Source organism: Oculina patagonica, chromosome 13, assembly GCF_052425735.1.
Source record: "Oculina patagonica isolate OP01 chromosome 13, crgOcupat, whole genome shotgun sequence".
Lineage (NCBI taxonomy): Eukaryota > Metazoa > Cnidaria > Anthozoa > Scleractinia > Oculinidae > Oculina > Oculina patagonica.
Genome location: NC_135770.1, coordinates 29,481,906 through 29,503,761, shown reverse-complemented (window position 1 = coordinate 29,503,761; position 21,856 = coordinate 29,481,906). Strand labels below are relative to the sequence as shown.

At 38.6% G+C, this 21,856-nt stretch overlaps 2 protein-coding genes across 2 annotated transcripts in view; one reads left to right on the top strand and one right to left on the bottom strand.

Moving 5' to 3' along the window:
• The window catches only part of LOC144637296 (mitochondrial dicarboxylate carrier-like), a 12,326-nt gene extending 7,984 nt beyond the window's left edge, over nt 1–4,342 (top strand). Inside the window, exons 11-13 of the mRNA XM_078496428.1 lie at nt 117–197; nt 1,295–1,351; nt 2,875–4,342. Of these exons, the coding sequence (XP_078352554.1) occupies nt 117–197; nt 1,295–1,351; nt 2,875–2,976 (240 nt within the window). The 3' untranslated portion in view covers nt 2,977–4,342. The remainder of the gene's footprint in view (nt 1–116; nt 198–1,294; nt 1,352–2,874) is intronic.
• Nucleotides 4,343–4,996: 654 nt separating this feature from the next.
• LOC144637286 (acid phosphatase type 7-like) lies at nt 4,997–17,296 on the bottom strand. The gene is made up of 13 exons (XM_078496417.1): nt 17,013–17,296; nt 15,026–15,226; nt 14,104–14,283; nt 13,989–14,014; nt 13,151–13,248; nt 12,531–12,593; nt 12,322–12,436; nt 10,616–10,729; nt 8,034–8,088; nt 7,867–7,934; nt 7,146–7,217; nt 6,511–6,648; nt 4,997–5,200 (listed from the first exon to the last, which is right to left on the bottom strand). Exons 1-13 carry the CDS (start codon nt 17,131–17,133, stop codon nt 5,123–5,125), a joined length of 1,329 nt encoding a protein of 442 aa, XP_078352543.1. The 5' UTR covers nt 17,134–17,296; the 3' UTR covers nt 4,997–5,122.
• Nucleotides 17,297–21,856: the final 4,560 nt, after the last annotated feature.

Genomic DNA, 21,856 nt, shown 5'->3' with positions numbered 1-21,856 from the left:
CTGGAATTTCCAGAGGGAGGGAATTCAAACCAAAAAACTTTCCATCCGAGGGGTATGGATATTTTCTGGAATGTCCAACACAATCTAAATCAGCCGTCTGGTGGATTTTCATTCAGGGTACAATTGCCACTGCTGTTACACAACCTTTTGATGTAATGAAGACAAGACTCATGGAAGCAAAACCAGGACAGTACAAGGTACAGTCAGTGCATAGCGCTAAAATAATATAAAAATAATATGTAATATTCAATAAAAACATCTTATTTGTTTAATTTATAATGCCGTCAACGTTTTTGCGTCACCTCACGCTTAACGCGTGCATGTACTTATCACTCACCAAGAGTTAGTGTAGTTTCTTTCGAGATTAAAATAAACTATTCATTCTTTTATTAAACCCCGAGGCAGACCACTTTTCCACGTTTCCACGCGCGCAATTTTTCCTGACGAAAGATAAGTCCAAGATTCGACTCGCAAAAAAATTGCATTGTGATGACCTACTAGTTACCACAGAAATCCGTGAGTTGTTTTTTTTTTGCGCGCGAAAATTCAAAAACACGTCTCTGTCGAGGTCGTGCGGTCGGCTGTCGTCTTAGGCTACCCACCCACCCCTTCCCCTTTACCAAGGTTGTTTGATGCCAGTTGGTGACTCGGATTATTTCTGACGTCTGAATTTACATCGTTCTCATTCAAACGTCTTCTACACAAAGTTTCACGTGCACAAGCAGAGTTACGACTTTAAATAAGTTTCACCCTTCTTTTACGTCTCCAAGTCATAAAAGAGCTTTTAAGCTCTAAAAATACCTTAATCTTTACAATAACTTGTCACAAAATTATAACAGACTGGAAGTTTCGGTTTCTGATGACTTGTATTAAAGGGACACTGTCGCGGGGATTTTACTGTTTTTTTTTTTCGGTAAAAAGTACTTATTAAATTGGCAAAAAGGTCTTCTCGTACATGAGATGCACCTTGTACATCAAGATTAAGATATAACGTAAATTGTTGATGGATGAAGAAGGGAGCCATAATAATTCTAGGTGTTTTTCCAGTCCACGAGGACAGGACAAGACTTGAAAAAATCAGCCTGACTTTTTCAAGTTGAGATCTAAAGCTCCCGATGACATCACAAAAATCAACTTGTTTGTCGCTTCAGTGCGATAGTGGGACTTGCTTTTTTTTAACAAAATTGGACCACTATTCGTAGTTTCCATATATCTTTAGACTCTTGAGTTTTTGAAGTGAAACTGGTGACATTGTCCCTTTAAAATTTGTACATACGTCTATTTTATCTTACAGAGTATTGCACATTGCCTACTTCACACAGCAAAGCTTGGACCAATGGGATTTTACAAGGTAACGTTTTGAACATTTTCTCATGAGGAGTACGTAAATGTGAATTTTTTGAAAAATGATACTTGAAATGTTGTTTCCGGCTTCTTGTTGTTGTGGTTGATAACGTAGTTATTGCAAGTGTTTTTAAATTTAAGGCCATGTCACAAGAGGCTTTTTACCTTACAACTTTCAACGCAACGATTACAACTGAAAAACATTGCAATTTGCAGAGTGGGCGCAACTCACTCGCAACTTGGAACGCGCCCACTGGAAATTATCATTTTGAAATCGCCCCCGAGCGAAGGACACGCTCTCATTAGATCATTTTAACAAACTTGCATTGCAATCTGCGATTGACATATCGCACGCAGCCGTCTTGTCTTGTAACGTTGCGAAAAGTAGAGGATACCGTATTTACTCGAATAAGCGCCGCAGTCCCGATGCGGCGCTAATTCGAGGAATTCCATATAACCAAAAGCACTACAAAGAAACTCTAAAACAGCCTTGGAAATTCCTTTTCATCAAAAGCGATGTTTCGCAGTTCAAAGTTATTATTCAAAATTCTTACAATACGTAGTACTGTTAACGTTGTGAAGGCCGTGAACTTTGTTGGGAGAGCAAGCGCAACTACTCTCTTCCGTAAGAGACGAATACTGACAATCAAAAGACCCTTCTTTTAGTTACTGTATAAGTTTCGTTTAGATTAGATTCTTTGCGGCGTCAAAAAATTAAGTAAACGCCGCCCTCGAATAAGCGCCGCACTTAAGACGCGAAAAATTTAATAAGCGCCGCGGCGCTTATTCGAGTAAATACGGTAGTTATACTCTTTTTGCAACTTGCAACCTTTTGTTGCATTGCAATTTGCAAAAATAGGGTGTTAAGGCCATGTTACACGACGCAATTTTTCTTGCAACTTGCAACGCAACAAACTTCGCGTTACAAAAAAAGTTGCTTGTGTAACACCCCATTTTCGCAACCTGCAATAAAACAAAATATTGCGTTGCAAGTCGCAGAAAAAGTTGAGCTATCCTCTACTTTTCGCATCGTTGCGAGACAAGTTAATATATCAAGCGCAACTTGCAACGCAATTGCGTTATTACAATCAGTTAATCAGAGCGCGTCCTTTCGCTCGCGGGAGATTGACATTTTAATTATTCAGCGGGCGCGTTGCAAGTTGCGAACAAAAATTGCGCTGGTGTGACACCTCCTCTGCAACTTGCAATGGTTTTTAGTCGTCATCTTTGCGTTGCAAGTTGCAGGAAAAATTGCGGCGTGTAAGATACACGTGAATTTGTTTTGCCAACTAGCAGTGCAACGTTTGTTGCAAGTTGCAAGAAAAATTGTTTCGTGCAATATGGACTTAAAAGTGACGAGGACAAGCTATTCGCGTGTCTTTAAAAACTATTTTGCATAAATTGCATTGTTGAAATACTTTTTTCACATCTCGGATATGTTTTAACAGTTTAAAGGTACACATATTTCTGTTCTATTTGTATTTGATAGTCACTGTACGAAATTCTAATAGCTGTACATTGTGTTGTTAGGGTTTTATCCCAGCTTGGATCCGTTTGGAGCCTTACACAATTCTAACATGGATCTTCCTTGAGCAGCTTAGAGTGTTCTTTCCCATGAAGCAGTCAGAATGAATAATTTAATCAGTTCCACAGAAAGTAATAATATAAGGGTTGGTGGACGGTATTTTCTCGATCAATATCTAAGATCCGGTCCGATTATTTTGTAGCTGTTTTGTTTACTGATACAGCTATAGACTGTACACAGCCTCTAGATTTTTCAACGCAACAAAGCAAACGAAGCAAGCGTAAAAAAGCAAACGAAGCGAGAGCGAAGCGCGAGCGCGCGCGGGGGGGGGGGGGGAGTAATAATAGAGGGCTGTGGACAGTCTAATACAGCTATGTTTAAGTTAGGCAGCCCATTGGTGTATGTGTGTGGGGACATCACGCCGATCAGATAAGATCGACCATAGGTAAAAATCAGATTCTCACGTCTTTCTGTGACATAACTTTGTTATAGTCTTCATTGCGGCCGTTATGTGGGTTGTCACGTAACGATTCTCTCCACTGACGGCCATAAGTAAAGAGAGGCGTTCACAGGGTGAAGTGTTGCGTGACATTCCAAAATACCGTTCATAGTGTGAAGCGTCGCGTGACGACCAAATACTGTACCTTTAATGGGGAGATGCGTTGCGTGACTTTCCAGAGGGTGGCTGAAAAGGAGACTAAATTTGTTATGGCCACTCGAACTGGAAGAACTGAAAAGCAGTCCCAGCCGTTACTGCAGCAAAAAAAGCGCAGGTTCGCAGTTTCTTTTGAGCCATCATTATAACTATAAAAATCTGCAGAAGCAATAGAGTTTTTGTTTTGTTTGTTCTTGTGATTAAAGGAACAAAGAAATTTATGATTCCTAAATATATATAGTTTGCTTCTTTAATGATGTAAAGAGTTTCAAATTTACAAAAAACAGTGTTTTCACTGTTTTTATAAAAAAGGGGCAATGTCGGGGTATTTTTGAAATTATTTTTCTATTCTTGGGTTTACAAAGAGAGGTAATTTCGTTTTTAACTCTAATTGTGCGTCAATATATTTATATCGGGAAATAGAATGATATAGTTTGCTAATGTCTAAATTGACAAATAGAATAATGTTTTAAAATATAGAAAAAACAAATTTCATTTATAACATTAACTGCTGGTGAAAATAGAACTGTAACCAGGATAAGACATTACAAAGGTAAAAACGTTCTCTGGTTAAAAAGTTTAAAAACATAAGCTTCGCCTATCAGTCCATGGCCTTTAACGAATGAAAACTAACTACTTTTAACTACTAAAAGAATAGTGTTATTTTTCTCTTGTTAATTATTTGATAAGCATTTCAGTATAGTAACTGTTTTGCAGCAGTTTATTCTTATTCAAACGCACAACACTACATGAACTATAAATATTGTAATGTTTGTACGTTCTAAAACAATAAAACACAACTCAGTTGTATGATACACGATGGGTCGGTCCGCTCGTTCGTCCGTCTGTCTGTCGTTCGTTCGTTTTTACCTCCTTTCGTTCGTTCGTCCGTCCGTCCTTTTATTCGTTCGTCCTTTCGTTCGTCCGTCCGTCCGTTCGTTCGTTCGTTCGTTCGTTCGTTCGTTCGTTCGTTCGTTCGTTCGTTCGTTCGTTCGTTCGTTCGTCATTTCGTTCGTTCGTTCGTTCGTTCGTTCGTTCGTTCGTTCGTTCGTTCGTTCGTTCGTCATTTCGTTCGTTCGTCCGTCCGTTCGTTCGTCCGTCCGTTCGTCCTTTCGTTCGTTCATTCGTTCGTTCGTTCGTCCTTTCGTTCGTTCGTCCGTTCATTCGTTCGTTCGTTCGTTCGTTCGTTCGTTCGTTCGTTCGTTCGTTCGTTCGTTCGTTCGTTCGTTCGTCCGTCCTTTTATTCGTTCGTCCGTCCGTCCTTTCGTTCGTTCGTTCGTTCGTTCGTTCGTTCGTTCGTTCTTTCGTTCGTTCGTTCGTTCGTTCGTTCGTTTATTCGTCCCTCCGTCCGTCCGTCCGTCCTTTTATTCGTTCGTCCGTCCTTTCGTTCGTTCGTTCGTTCGTCCGTTCGTTATTCCGCGCTCTCGTTCTTTCTATCTTTGTTCGCTTAAAGACACGTGTGCAGAATATGGTAAGAAGTCTTCAACGAAAAAGCAAAATTATTACTCGAAGTTACGCTCCCTTCAAAGAAGTCAACACGTGCATGCCAACAGCTCCCGACAACTCGATAACATGACGGTGACGTATTCAGCTCTAAACTATTTCATGGGTTTGATCCAGGCTTCTGGTCCGTGGAGATGTTTGACAATCCACACATTATCAATTACTTCACCTCCCTGTTAACAAGATAAAAAAAAGTCAAACGGAAAATACTGTTAGTATTTGCAGACAAAGGCTTCCAACAAGTTATCAAAAACAAAACAGTCCCGCAAACGAAAACTCCTGCATGGGAGCTGAAAAAGATCGGCTTTGGGGAGGTGTCCGCTTAACCCTTTAACCCCTAAAATAAGAGTGCCAACTGGCACATAATGTCATAACTTAGTCAATATGAGTCCAATATTATTTGAATTTTTGACACCAAACTTGATGTTTGTATCAACGAACGATATTCTTCAGCTCTACCAAAGTTACCAACAATAAAATGTTTTGAGACAGAACTTGGCTTTCACTGTAGTAACAATTGGGAACTCTTTGATTGCCAAAATTGGCTTTCACTGTAGTAACAATTGGGAACTCTTTGATTGCCAAACTTGGCTTTCACTGTAGTAACAATTGGGAACTCTTTGATTGGCAAACTTGGCTTTCACTGTAGTAACAATTGGGAACTCTTTGATTGCCAAAATTGGCTTACACTGTAGTAACAATTGGGAACTCTTTGATTGCCAAACTTGGCTTTCACTGTAGTAACAATTGGGAACTCTTTGATTGGCAAACTTGGCTTTCACTGTAGTAACAATTGGGAACTCTTTGATTGCCAAAATTGGCTTACACTGTAGTAACAATTGGGAACTCTTTGATTGCCAAACTTGGCTTTCACTGTAGTAACAATTGGGAACTCTTTGATTGCCAAAGTTGGCTTACACTGTAGTAACAATTGGAAACTCTTTGATTGCCAAAATTGGCAATTTTTGTGCCCAACTCCGAATTAGTAGATTTTGACCTGTAGCCCCACAGTGCGCTTGACTATGTGCCATATTATTTATGAGAGCGATAAGGGGACTATGTTACCGATTTTACCAGATTTTTGTACAGCCAAAATTTAAATTTGCGTTGCAGGAAACCTTAAAATAATAGTTCAGTTTTATTAAAAATTGCTATATTAGAGCACTGAAACTGTTAACGAGCAACTTTGGCTGCGGATGGCTCAAATGGAAACGGATCGCAACTTGAAAAAGTTAGGCTAAGATTTTCAAGTTGTTTCCGCGCGTCATCAAAAAATCAATATTAATAGCCGTAGCTTGATTTCTATCCGCAAATTCAGGTTATATCTTCCTTTAGATGTTCAACGATAATGTTTTTTATGGGTTTAGTTGCCTACGACTAATTTCAGAAAAGTTTAGAGCAAAAATCTGCGAAATCCCCGTGACATTATCCCTTTCAGTTTGAAAAAAAACTCGCTAGAAACGCAGAGAATGAATAAACTTACCTTGTCAACACTGACTTGTTCTAGATAAAGATGTGTGTTATTGTGAATGGTCATTCTTGTGTAACCGTAATCCAGTGCACGGAATGCTGTCCACGGACCATACTTCTTCTTGAAAGGATCATGATGTTCCTCGCATCCCTGTAATTCAAATTCGTACACAATTATCAAAACGTAATTTGCAAGATATCACTGATGATTATACCTTTCTGTCAATATACTGGTGGTGAACTGAGCAGTATGAGCAGTACATCTCTAGTTGATTTTGTGTCAGTGTTATTTTAAAACAATTGTTTCATAAGCACGCCTTGTTACATTTATCTTATATCAGTTTCCCAACAAAGGCTAAACTGAATACTTTTTTTACCCTTGGATTTGTAGAGTAGCTTGATCAGCTAATGTCTCCGATCATTCTCACCGCAACCTAGACAGTACTACAGGCAAAGACCGAACCACGACACCGGGAACTTCGTTCCCTAGGCATGCACTTATTCTGCACTTACAAATATTGATACTCTATAATACTGTGGAGAAAACTGCTCGCATTTAACGCTGAAGTTCATTTATTTATTATCGACTTCCAGCAGTTAACTAACAAATATAGTCAGATGTTTTACTTTTTTAACGTGATGCCATACCGCTGATCCAGTGGTAATGTGTACTGGGGCGCATGGATTGATGTAAGATTCCTGCAAAGGACCTTCGCAAAGCTGCCGAAAAAAAAGATAAATGTTACCAATTGTTCAATGGAAAAAAGGGGGAAAAGTAGTTATTACTTATGGTATACCCATTATAAGGACACCGAAGAGAGGAAAAAGTACAAGTTTAAACCGCGTATACTCGTGTATTCGTCTTAATATGCGGTCGTGTTTTCCCTGTCATTATGTTCCTTCTGTAGAAGCTGTTTAAGAAAGGACTTATCTGCCTGTAAAACGCGTTGTCGTTATATACCGTGCGAAATGTCATTCGTGACTTGATTTTTCTTTGCATATTTCCGTATTTACACTGAACACAGAAGGCTCCCAATCTGTACCGAAGTAGTCAATCGTTTAATATGCCATGTTATTAAAAACTAGCAATGGTATACTGCAATTCCTGCGTTTTGATTGGTTAACAGGCAATGGTATATGAGCTCATATAACATTGACCACAAAATTGGTAGCCGATACGCGTCAACGAAAATAGCTGGGGAGCTCAAATAGTGCAATTCATTGAGCGTTTTTAATAAAACAGTTATTTCAAACGCGCTTGATGGATACGAGATCGTTATAGCCAACTCATATCCAACGTGCGCTCGTGGAATAATTGTTAAATATACTTACTACTCTCACAGTATTTCGTAAAGGGTACATATCTTACCTTTCGATTATAAACTGGGTAAAGTCTTTCATAAGAATGTTCATGAGCCCATACCATGAGATCAACCCCTGAGAATCAACAAGAAATTTATCATACTTTTAAGTATTAAAATACTTTTCCACAGATGAAAAAGGACTCAAAATCAGTATCATGTTGAGCGTTCATACCATACTTGTAAAGAAGATTCTCCAATCCATATTTTGACTTAATACCAGTCCGAACCTTTGAACAAATAGTAGCTCAGGTTAATATATAAGATAACTAAAATTTGAGAATTTTTTAGAGAAGAAACTTCGTTACAAGCCAGATCTTCTAAACACTATGGGACGAAACGAGTATTAAAATGAAATTGGCGCGGTTATGGAGCTTAGAAGAGTCAATGCAAAACTGGACCAAAAGTGTAGAATATCTCGTCATATGTACTATGTTTAAAAAACATCGTCTTTGTAAAAAAAATTCTATGTTGATAAGTTTGGAAATTATTTATTTTGAAAGGAAAGTCACTCAAACTTGCAGTCGACAGTTTACGAAATTGTCAGTCCCCGCGGTCTGTAACATAACTAATGGTATTATAAAATAGCGTGAATTTTCAATCTGTTGGTTTGATGCAGCGTGTGCCAGAAAAACGACAACATTCTTGAAAGCCGTGAAAGAGGACGAATCATCAATGTTAGCCAAACGACTGTCAGAAAGTGACAAAGCATCCAAAAATCGCCAAAAATAGGATAACAACCCAACCCAAGTTGTCGAAACATCAGTCACCAACAACACTTCTTTTCAGAGCAGCTATGTTGGATGAATTGTTGGATGAGGGCGGAGAGAGGTTTAGAAGCTCCCCCCCTCACTTTCTTTTCAGCCTCACTCTTACTCCCCAGGATGCGTTTTCTCCTATTCCCAATCCTATCCCGAGTACGAATCCAAGATGGCGCTCGCACGATCAAAATGCGTTCGAATCCGCTCGCCAAATACGCCTGCTTTGCAGACTACACTATACGATTTACTGATCTGAGCGTCTACTGATACGCCTGGGCTCAAACCATTTTCTGTGTTTGCAAGTTTAAGCAGGAGGGCATTTTGCGTGCGCATGCGTCGATATGGACTAGTGCACACGACAGAGAAGTTCTGCTATCGATTGTTTACATATTTTCCACAATTTATGGCCTAATTTCTAGCTCAAAATAAAACGTGTTTTAAGTTTTATTTGCTGTATACATTACTAAGAGTCCTTGCTTTATCTTCTGACAACAACAAGCAAAGTTTGGTGTCGGCGTGCTGTTTATCTGATCGACTTTGGCTATGTGTATTAAACATTGCACGTGGACAAAATGGCGACCGAATGTCGAGAACCTAAATACCTTGCCCATGTTTTTAATAGCCGGAAGATCTAAACGGACAAAGCGCTACGGCTACTTAGTACTAAAATATAAAACAGCAGTTTTAACTATACAATGTTATAATCAAGTATCCCGGGTTTGAGCAAGTGGTCATGATTTTGTTCAGATTTGTCATAAAACTGCAATTTAATCGTTCTCACGATGCAAAAATCTCAAAATCTAGCCTTGATCTCCAGCGTCTACCGATGATATATGGAGCCTGAAGTACTTAAACTATCGTCTAATGCTGCGAAGGAAGCGTTAAAAAATGGTCAATTGTGGAAATTTTTAGCTTTCTTTAACGTACGTTCTCGCTGGTTTATTCTAACAGAGAAACTATCGTTTGTGATTATTCCCTTAAACTTGAGCATTGGTCAAAATAACTTCACATTTCGATGATACCACAATTATTCTGTTGAACAAGAAAAAAATTACTGCGATCGGTCTTAATTTTAAAGTGTTATGGTAATTCTTTGCTGGTAGACTATTTGTTTACATTTTACTATGTTAATTAGTACATTTTTGGCTCCTTTATCAAAATCTAGCCTTGATCACCAGTCAAAAAATAGCATGAAACGAACAAGCGATCCACATATTTTTCAGAAACATTCTAATAACTGCTGCATAAAATGTCTTAAGAAATAATTTTTAACTATAAACAATGTTATTTTCAATTTTTAATTCAACGTTTATTTCTTTAAGATTGATGTTCATTCTGTTATAACGACTGTTTTACTTCTGTGTCGCCTGAAGATGTTTTAAAGAACTGCACTTCTTGTTCCAGGAAACCCTGTTTGCCAGTCGAGGGCAAGTTGGCTTTGCTTTAGAGTCATCAGTGAGCTGCATTATCATGTGCAAAACACCCAAACATGTCTTTCCCCTCAGGGAAAACCCTTTTCTTTGGTGGCCGTCCCTTTAGGCAAAAAATCTCCCGACAAGCTATAATATTGCTCGCACTCTGCCTGTATTACAGCAATTGATTTGATGTGAAGTTTTGATCCTAATATATCACACTCCAGCACACGGATAAATGTTTTCCTCTTTTAACGGCCTGTTTGATTTTTGTCGGTGAAGGCTTTCCTACCTGTCCCACATATTTTCCCATTATTTGCAACAACGATCCCGAAGCACGCCAGAAAATCTGCTTTATAAGAGCCTTGCCACACACAAAACACTTTTTCTTAGCGAAATTTACGTCTATATTAAATTATGTGACGATAAACAGTACAAAAAATAAAGTTTGAATCTTCCGCGCCATTTTTATTCCCAAGATCACGCGGTCTTTGTACAGCGGTTGCACGCATGCGCACGCAAAATGCCCTCCTGCTGCAAGTTTATGCTTTTATTATACATTAAAACAGCGGTAACAATCATACCACACTTTCATGTTTGGTGCAGTCGTCGCCGTCTGCATTTGAACAGTACATTGGTCTGTGACCCATTGTGATAATCCATGGACGTACAGCTCGATTGCTTTTCTTCGTTGCCTCCTGTTAATAGAAGAGGACAGTATGATGACGAAGAGCGACGATGTGGAAACACTGTTTTTAACCCCTTGCTTGCTTGCTTACTAAAGGCTGGTTCTCATTTAATCGCCCCAATTGTTTCTATCGCCTCTGTCCCTTCAAAACGTTTTCTTGCGATCGGGACGATTACCCGTAAAATTCCGGTTATAAGCCCTCCCGCTTATAAGCCCCCCCCCCCCGGTTATAGGCCCATCTGTCTGGAAACAAAAAAATACATCCGATTATAAGCCCTCCCGGATATAAGCCCCCCTCTGCTGGATGACAATACTAAACAGGGCTAAATGTTGCTTTATTATGCGTTTTTAACTTCAAAACGTATTTCGATCAACACTCCCGTGGCACGTTTCTAAACGTTTTTTTCTATTCCGTTTATAAGCCCCCCCCCCCTCCCCCCAGATATAAGCCCCTCCGCTTATAAGCCCACCCAAAACCCCTTACGAAGTTGTATAAGCCCAGGGCTTATAACCGGAATTTTACGGTATATGAGAACATTACACAGACGATCGCTAACGTCTGCGGCGATTGCATGGGACGATCACAATCGCTTGGATCACCCGTGTTCTATCCTCCTAGCTTCTCTTTTTTCTTCTTCGCCTTAATTAAAGCTGCAATAACTGAGAAGATAGGAGGCCACGAGTTTTGCTCTTTCATTGAAGGTTGCCATTGTGTTGGATATAGGACTAAAATGAGTCCTAAAATGATTGTTTTTCGTAGGTCTTCGCTCATACCAGGCGATCAGGACGATCATAAGAGAACCCCCGATCGCTTCCAATCGCCTACGTTCGTCTCAGTTTTTGCAAACGATCGATGCGAGAGAAACGGTCGGGGCGATCATTTGAGAACCAGCCTTTACTTACTTGAATGAAAAGGTTGAGTATACGCGAAATCTACACTATTTAATTAATTTTGCAGCTCTCGCTTATCTGCAGACACGGGATTTGTGAGATACAGTCGAATCCCGTGTTTTCGAACCAATTAGGGAAAAACGAAAATTGCTTCGAAAAAATGGGAGGTTCCACAAAACAGGGAAAATTACAGAGATGTACAATTCAAGGAAACGAAAATTCGTTCAAGGAATCGGGAATTCTTATGCCGGAAACTGACGCTTTGTGTATAATAGCCTGTGAAAATGCCCTCCGCCATTGGGAGCAAATTAAATCGATGGAAAATCAACTGAACTGAACTGATATTCATCTCACAGCCTAAATCCTATTTTGAAGCCCTACTAGGGGTTATCGGGATACGGGATATTTAGGTAAATAATGATGGGGGTACGGGATATTTTGGGGAAAAACTAACGGGAAACGGGATATTTAAAAAAAGAGATTCCTGGATATGAAACACCAAAAGTTGGGGTTACAAAGCACAGGAATTTATGGTATACGGGATATTTAGGCCAAAAGTCAATGGGATACGGAATACCTAGAAACCCCCCCCCCCCCCCCCCCCAGTGGGGACCTATTTTTTGCTTTTCTAGTCACTGTCGTCCACTCCGTTTTGTTTGTGCTCTGCAGATTTACACAAATTAACTAACAGCCATTCAAGCAAAGTATCACCTGGAGATCAGCTTCTAACCACTTGAACTGATTTGCCATCTGGTGTGTTCCATAATTGTGATAGAAGTAAAATTCCGTGGAAATGCTAATAATGTGGGCAGGACCTACGTTCCAACTGCAAAAAAAACAAAACAAAACAAAATGGACCATCGAGAATCAATGGGTAATCATTTTTATCGAGAAGAAGGTTAATTTAATATCACACATACCTGTAGAACATGTTTTTGCTGTTTCCCGGCATTGAAAACCTGTTTTTATAGTTTGAAAAATTGCTGCAAGAGAGCAAAGAAAAATTCATTCAATTAGGACACCAACATCACTTAAAGGAGTTATTTTTCTATCCACTGCATTGTATTAGAGTGATTTCATTTAACCCGTCAAACAATATCTAGCAGTTTGTGCGTAATAGTCGAACGGAAACAAAAGAAAACAATGGAATTTGTGTCTAATAGTATCTAAAAGTGTAATAACTATTTCACGGGTTAACTGAAATCACTCTAATTAATAGCATACTTATGCACATGGTTAAATTTTAATCACAATGTTGGATTTTCGTACTCGGCTTGTTTTGTTGTTGTTACCATTGATTTTGAGGGTCATATCGTTAAGGGTCGTATTTGGCGTTCCTTGAGATTGCCCCTTTTCTTTGATGTAAAACCACGGGGCCCGTTCCCCGGGGTGGGGGGGGGGGGGAGGGGGGGCCCTGGGGACGGGGTTGAGATAAGGCACGAGGTAATGATTCGTGGTGCCGACCATAAGTACAGAGATTTCCATGGAAACATTCAATCGATTGAACCAGGAAAGTTCAGCAAAATATCGCGTGACTTACTAGGCATTCTCGTGATTTCCTGGACACGTCATGTATGGTACTCGGGCAGCGATTGGCTGAATTTGATTCATGAATTTATCGGCAACCCGCGCATTGTCCTACGAAACAGGTTAAAAGGGTTAATTAAAATATTTCCGTGCAAAAGTGGATTTTAGTATCTTCTACACGATCAGGCGGCAGTGTTAGGAACTGGTAAACGAGTAAAATAAAAAGGAAATGGTTTGGCCTCCTCCGCAGGCAACTCCGCTGCTGAGAAGACTAGGGACCAACGAATGAGTGAGCGAGAAAGACTAGGAACGAAAGATCACAGCCCGCAGCCTTCACCGCGGTCAAACGTTTCAGGCAGCTTCTCTTTCTATTTCGGGGAGTTTCGTTCATTATGAAGTGTTAGTATGAGCAAGGATAGATAAAATAGTTCCTGAGTGTAAACATACAGTATTCCCATTTCCTCAGGTAAACGAGTGTTTTTACTTTTTAAATGTTCTGCATCCGAACCAAAGTGCTTTGACAAAATGGCGCCGACAAGTCCGCATATCGCTATTTTCAAACACGTAGAACTTTTTTAGTAAAGCTCCAAAAAACTTAGTAAATCGTCAGAATACCGGTAATGTATTGAGCTTTGAACTCTGAAAATTAAATCCTTATCTTTGACGTACTTTTCTTGTTTTTTGCATATTTCTGACGTTTGACCGCGGTCGACCCGCAGCCCGACGACGCGTTTTTGTTCCTAGTCTTTCTCATTCACTCCCCTTTCGTTGGTCCCTAGTCCCAGCGGAGTTGCCTGTGGAGAGGACTAGAAATGGTTGTCTGACCGCTCTATTAAGATTGACTTACTTACCGAGTCCATGTTATAGGCAAAATCACCTGTTTAAAAATATAAAAGAAGACAAATATTACTTTGCTAAAAAAGAGAAAATATTCTATAGCACATCGAAGCAATAACAAGAACTAACCGACATGCAGAATGACGTCGAAGTTTCCTTGTTTGGCTTCATCTTCAAGGTATGGAAGCGACTGACCGTCTGTACCCATATCTCCATACATAGCTATGCGAGGGCTCCAACTCTCCCCACTCCTGAGAGTTTTGAATGTGTACACGTCACTCCAGTGATGGTCTTCTCCACAGCGGTAATCTAGAATCAAACAGCACCCCACCCCTGTGAGTTGATTCTCTATGACTCTTGCAATTGAGGGTTGGTATTAGTGGGAGTTGTTGGTTAATGCAGCCACTTTGTAATAATACAGGGATTTGTAGATGCTTTTACGAATAAAACATGCGCACATATCGCCGGCCATGCAATCAAATTGGCGTTGAAGTAACAAGGAGACATACGACTTGTTTTGTTAGCTTCAGAACACCAGAAATAGAAAGACCGTGATTTAGTAAGGTGGCCAAGTTTGTGATGCCCCCTTGCTTTAACAGTGAAAATTGCGGTGCTTAAAAGTTTGACCGGTGTAAAAGATTCCTATTTGTTTTTTGTATTTTACAAAAACTTTGTACTTCAGTGGATTTTCCCTTTAAGTCCTCTAATATATTCATACTTTAGATCAACCATCAAATTTCACTTGTAAACGCCAGGTGCTATAAACTTGGCTCTTTTGTTAAGGGACCGACCATTTTTTTTTAAGGGGAGGGGGATATGAAAAATATTGTTTGAACATAGTGTGAATTTCGAACAAAAAATGTTCCCAGAGATGCATAAACTAAAAAAAGTGTTTCACGCAAAGGAAACTTTTTCATACCCCCCTCCAAAAAAATAATGATCCGTCCCTAACTTCATCCATTTCTGGTATATAGTCATTAAGCCATAGACCATGATAATTTGTAATGAAAAACTTCACGTGACTCTAACTGCAGAGAGCCAATTTACCTACCGTATGCCGTATACGGTGTTAGCCCGGTTAACTTTGCCCTGTGTATAAATAACACCCTGTGTTCCCATCCGCCGTCAGTGAATTTCGTCACCGTGCTCGTGACGTTTAAACTGAGCGGTTTGCCATGAACATTATACTCAACAGATTGGTGTGCTGCTGGTTTAGATGTTACCCACGTGACCATCATTTCCGTTGGGTTCCCTGTGGAAATAACATGTTTGTAAGGTTTTGTATTTTTCTGTAGTTTTTCCTTTTGGTATCAACCTAGTCACTGAATGAGACAAAGTGGTATTTAAAAGCAAGTAATTACTTACTTGCACAATTCAGGCGTCTGGCAGCAGGAGTCCGTTTTAAGGTCCCTGCACACGTTGAGACATGTTGCAGGGACATGTCGCAGCAACATGTAGCAGCGACAAAATTATGTGTTGTTCACACTGAGGCGGGACATGTAGCAGGGACGTGTAGTGGGCACTGACATTTAGCAGCGACAAATTCCTAAAGATGTACCCTTGCAAGAAAATGTAGCGGGGACATGTCGCAGCGACACATCCCCCCGTAACGTGCTGACTCGTTTATCACACGAATTTTACAGCAGTTTTGTCCCTGCGACATGTTGCACAGAGTTCAACTCGTTGAACTTCGACCTATAGGAGACCTATAAGGTTTACAGGAACGCTTGCAGTGCAAGGCTCCCTCCAAGGCCCAAGGTTTTTGTGAGCGAGCTTTGCGTGTTGTGCGTGTGCGTTATGTGTGTGAAATCCAAATACTTGGTCAACACACTTAAATTTGTCACGAAAGAAAAAGAAAAACCGGTGTAGCAAACTCTGCAGGCCAATAAGTCTAGAACAAGTTTCCTGGAATATACTTGCAAAATGCTGAAAACATGATTGTCCGTGCTGTTCTGTTTGGCGATCCTCAACTACCATAGATTTTTAATATATTTTGCAATTTCTTCCATAAACATCGTTTTACTGTGAAGGAAACCAAAACTTTTACCTGCACGTAGTTAGCCACTCGAACAAACCTGCTCAAAACGTGACAAATATACTTCCGGTAATCAAGTTTGAATATTTTCTCCATTTTTAATTTGTAACAACACTTTTTAAATTGTTAAAAAAACAGAGTGTTTAAAAACACTCAGTTTTTTCAGTATGTTTCGTAATCCATCTTTCAAGATTAAAATCTTTCTCACTTGTCATCATCCGTGTTTATTTTCAGTTCATTTTATCATCATTCTTTAGTGTTATCCTACATTAAAAAACTATTTCGGTTCGATTTCAAGTCGACGAAAGTAATTCGTGTTTGCTTTGTTTTGCATAACCGAACATGCAACCGCTTTCCCATGCAACCAATGAGAAGCAAATTTTGATTGGTTCACTAGATTGTCAGTCTGTGTCATTTATGATTAGCCAAAGTGATGAATTTGGTTTTAGTTTTACTCTCCGACACACGGTAACTACCAAGGAAACACCAAAACAAAAATTAAGCGAGTGCATGAGTCATTTCGTTTTAGCGATATATATTAAGTCGGTAGTTGATCGGCACGAGAGATTTCAATATTACACGATGCATGGGAACTCTGACAAAAACCGATATCATTTCTTTGTTGTTATTATTAAAAGTAAACTGGCATTTTCGAATAAAACCCTGATTAAAGTGCGTTTGCGGCAAACTGGCGAAACATTTTTTCATTTAAATTGATTTTCTGACGAAGGCAAAAAATCGGCGTTTGCAGTTTTTACTGAAAAGAGAGTAGTTTCGAGTGACTGAGCATTTTATCTCGATCTTGGATTTGTTAATACTTTTAATTATTGTAGTCATAATCCTGGGAACTGTACGCTGTTCTGCCTTACAACCTATAATGCTTTTAAATTAATCTCTCTGTTTTAGTAGCTACAGTATAAGCAAGTAGGACTAAAACGTTATTTTCACTAAGTCTTGGTGATTCTTTTAACTGCACATTACAAACGTCATTTTGTTTTCTCACCTGTGTAAGCGAGGCTTATCTGCTCCGGTCGAGGACTTTTAAAGAAGTAAAACTCAATAGCAAGCAGAAATAAACCAATTATACACACTAACAAAGTCGCCAGGAAGCTTAGAGATGCCATAGTTGGAGAAGTAACTGTTAGTGATTTTCATACGTTGAAAATAATATTAACACCGAGCCTGTTTCATTGTTAGTTCAACAACAGTAGATTGCTAGGCTATGCCGTGCTCTGTGTGAAATCTAACTGGCTTAATATTATTATTCTTTCCATAATATTATAACTGTATATATATTGTGTTATTCAAGTCTGAAGTCACTTTGACAAAAGGAGTTCGGGCAAAGAAAACCCATTGTTTAATTGTTTTCCCTTTATTAATGTGATAAAAGGGGTTCGTTTTTTACTCATTGAAGAACTAAATTTAATTCAAATTCTTTGTTTTAACCATTATTTCACGTAATACTTGCGGGTATGAAAACAGCACATAATATCACTAAGGGACCTAAGGGTGTCACGGAAAAACATGTGTCTAAGCTATTCTTAGTATATTAGTCGCTGACATTCCACTTAGAAAAGCAACTGTTTACTTCTGATGTTAAAGCAACATTTTTAGTATTTGTTATAAAGGTTTGCTCACATATCTCTCATTCTGATTGGATGCAAAGGATGTTTTGATATTATGCCATATCTTGAACATTAACATAATTTTAATTAACAAACGAAATAGAAAACTGAAACTTTATGTTAACAGTTTTATAATCTATATTTCGTGAAATTCCTGACAGAAACACTGAACAGAAAAAAATTAATTATCCTGTCAATTTTAAAACAATCGTGAACTAATCCTTGAAATAAGCGACTTTAAGGCGGAGGCATAATATCATGCCTTGATAAAATATTGCGCTAGAAATTTCTGTTACCGTCACGCAATGTAGAGTCATACCTTTTAGGCCGAAAAGTGAGCAATTATTATTTTCTTTTTTGTATAAGAAAGTAGTTTTTGTTAGGAAACAAAATACATAATAATAACTGCGTTAAACCAGAAATTGGAAAGGAGCAAAAGAAAGAACTTCCAGTATTACTCTGTAGGCTTGTTTTGCTTCTTATTGCTTTCGATTCACACAGGTGGATAGAACAGCTTAGTAGGATTTGTTTATGTAGAGTCAATGTGTCTAGAACAATTGTAGCCAATTGAACATAAATATCACAAAGTAAATGACAAATGCGTGAAGAAATGAAAGTTCAGTTACTGGAATTATTTGTCTGACTGAAATGCGGCGATTTCGGGAAGCTTTCGCAAGGTGGCCAAGCGTAGTCATTTCACGCGTGGTGCACAGGAATTCGATGTTGTGCTCAACTCGAAACAATAGGAAATCCCAGAGCACAAAATTATTCAAAACTACGAGATCGCTTCAATATTTACTATATTTTGCGTTTATTTTAGACAACCTTAGAAGTTTTCAATGAGCATGAAATTCAGGGATTGTGTAGTGTACTGATCAATTGCCACTCTGAAAAAGTTTGGAGAAAATTCATCGACGAGTTTTGAAATAATCGCTTTTTTTGCGAAAGTAGGCGTAAAATTGGTAAATAGAGCTAAACATTGAGCTTTACTATGATTCATATTTTTCGAAATCGCGCAAGTCTACCTACTTCTTACGGTTTGGATATCGGATATGGGAGATTTATAAAAGGAATGAGGGCTAAAGCCTTTCATTAAACATCAAAAAAGAAGAAAATTTCTTTATATGAAGTCTTGGCTTTATTCTACGCATAAATTATATCATCTAAAAAGAAATTCCAAGATATTTCAAAATTCCTCTTGTAGATTTCGATGAAACTCCGCAGAGCTGAACGCAAACACCCAAGGTATACGTAGCGTGGAGGATCTCGAGAGAAAATGCAGTTACGGGCTAAAATTCGATTCGGAGCAAAAACCTGTGTGACGTCATTGTCACGTGATATTCATTCCGATCTCCCAAAAATTTATATCATATTGCAGTTCAGTCTATGTGTAATCCATGTGATATAGTGAATATGTCATTGACATTAATCCCTTTAAGTATGAGGGTTTCAAAGTTGATAGGTATCACTAGAAAAAAACTGGGTCGAGCCACCTTAAGCCATTCCCGCGTGACGGGCTAGTTATGTATGCAGCGAGAATAGTGATCAGAATACCCTTGAAAGAGAAACGGCATGATCAGGATTCAACCGCTGGCAAGGCTCTGAGCCGGTTAATTTTGTTTGGTTGTTGGGCATTTTACTCTCACGGTACCTCTCTCCACCCGCCAACACGATGAAAGGCGCGGTGAGTTCGAAGCAAGAATTGACAAAAGAACAAAATATTCGGTTTTAACTGAATTGAAGAAAAGAAAGAAAATAAAACCACTCTGAGTCGATAAAGGTTTCAAGCTTTGTTGTCTAACTATATGTAAAGGCCGCCGCAAAGCGAGGACATTTTTGCCTAGGAGAAAATGTTTCTTGTACATCTTGGGTGCGCAAACGCGAAAGCATTGAGAAAACTGTGTCTAAAAAAAATCACCATTGCTTGTCGTCGGCTTGAATTGAACTTTTCTTTCGCAACAAATGAAGTTAAAAAATGTAAGGTAAACAATGATTTAGCAAAAATGTTCACCCAACTGCAATAACGTTGTCACATAAAAAATATAAATGAAAAAGGCAAAAAGGAATTAATTTGCCTAATCCTTATTAATAGCTTGTAACATTCACATGGAATCCATGTTACATGTGCAGAATTATAGGATGAAAAGGAAAAGTCCGAAACCTGTTATTAGATCGTATCGATGACTGCTTTGAGAGGTATTACACGACCAAGAGCGTAGTTTGGTTTGCGTTATTAATCTTAATCGGACGTCGCCGAAGCGCCTGATTTGTGAATTACCCGGTTTTGGACGTCGTAGTCTATAGTCCCCTGTCGGTGAAATCAGGGGATTAGCAAACCTGGGACTGAGTGTTACTTAAGTGACTACTTTTCCAGTGGTTTTTGCTCTGCTGTACCTGCCTTTCAAGCCAAAGCGGATAGTTTATTATAAACCGCCTGATTTTAGGCTTCTCAGGCAAGTCGTTCTTGTTAATTCCTGTTTGCCTCTTTCATTTCCCTTTTTTCTACGACGGCGTTATTGCAATTAGGTGTATCCTTGTTTTGGGGCGGCTTTAATTTTTGAAACGCTACTAGATGGATAGAACGCAATAATCCGCCCACAGTCAAAAACTGCAAGCGATTTTTTTCTGCCGGCGTTTCCTAGAAATGAACATTCCCACAAAACATGTCCACATTACAATTTAAAGTTTATTTATTAGTTATTATTTTTATACCAGATACATATAACTAATTCAATTCTGTGCAGTTCATCACTGTATTAAGGACACAGTCACTCAGAAGTCCCCATACTGTTCATGCACGACTACATGTACAACTAACTTAACTTTATGCTGTATTTGAAATTTGTTCGTACTTTCTTTACATTACAAAGGTATCAGCATACCTCAATTTTTTTCAAAAAGAATTTCATATTTTTTACTATCTGCTAAGCCGCCGCTATGAGTTTTTTAGATTCCTAGAAGCAGTAAAAAAAAACCTTGGAATTTTATTTGCCTTTTGCTCTTGAAGATGAATCTCACTTTCCTCCCCAACATCGGCTGAGACATTTTTTTTCTTGTAAACAATAAAGACATCGCATACCGGCTTTACTGGACTCAAACTCTCCGCTCAGAAAACGCGTTAACGAAGGAAGGTAAACTGAGGCATACTGATACCTTTTAACAATACAATGGACATGTCTGAGGTGTTCATGATTTAGTATAAACGGTCTAATAAAGTTTTTACAAATAATCCTTCAGAAGGCAAAAAAATTATGGAATTCGTCCAAAACATGCTATGATTAAAAATAAAAGACACACTGCGGTGACAAACATGACAAGACAACGCATGTCGGAAAAAACTTTGATTTAAGAACTTAACGTTTCGTATGTTACAACATACATCTTCAGAAGTGACCGTTGAAAAGATTACAATAAGATTTAAACGTGAAATAAAAGACTGGTACCTAATCTAAAAATAATGACAATGTTGTTAATTAATAACAAACAGACTAAAAATCTGCAGAAGAAAAACAAACATTATGGCTAGTAAAGAAAAAGTTTCTCACTGCCAACGTTTTCATTTAAGGCTGGTTTTAAATCACGAATCAACAATGTCTCCTTTATTTTACAATGTATATCTGATCGTCCTGTTGCTAGAATGTCAAAGTAATCCCATTTGATGTTGTGACCCGTTGATGTGATGATTATGATTATGATTATGTTTACTATGATTAACTTAACTTATTATGATATACGATTTACTAAATAACTTAAAGAAGCTACGTCACGGAGGATTTTGCAAATATTTGGTCTAACCTATTCTGAAATATGTAAAGGAAGATAAAACCTTAGTTTGTGGATAGAAATGAAACTTCTAATATATCAGTTTGTAATAAAAATGGACCATTTTTTTTGGTTGTTTAAAAATCTGTTAAAATTCGTGACAGAGCCCCTTTAATCTAGCATCATGTGTTCTCCACATACCCTGAGGGGGATCATACAAACATATCCGCATAAAAAACATTAATCAATTGCCTACTGGTATTTACAAAATGCAAAGGAAAGAAACCTATAAACGATATAAACTACTATCTTTGCGTACTGTATTAAATAAACAGTCGAAACAAAGTTCATCTCAGTCAAGGTTCAATCCACTACGCATTGAAGCTTTTAATTTTCGCCCCATGTCTCTCTTTGAAAACTGCTGTGTTCAAAGATGTTCTGAAATGTGGCTCTTGTCTGG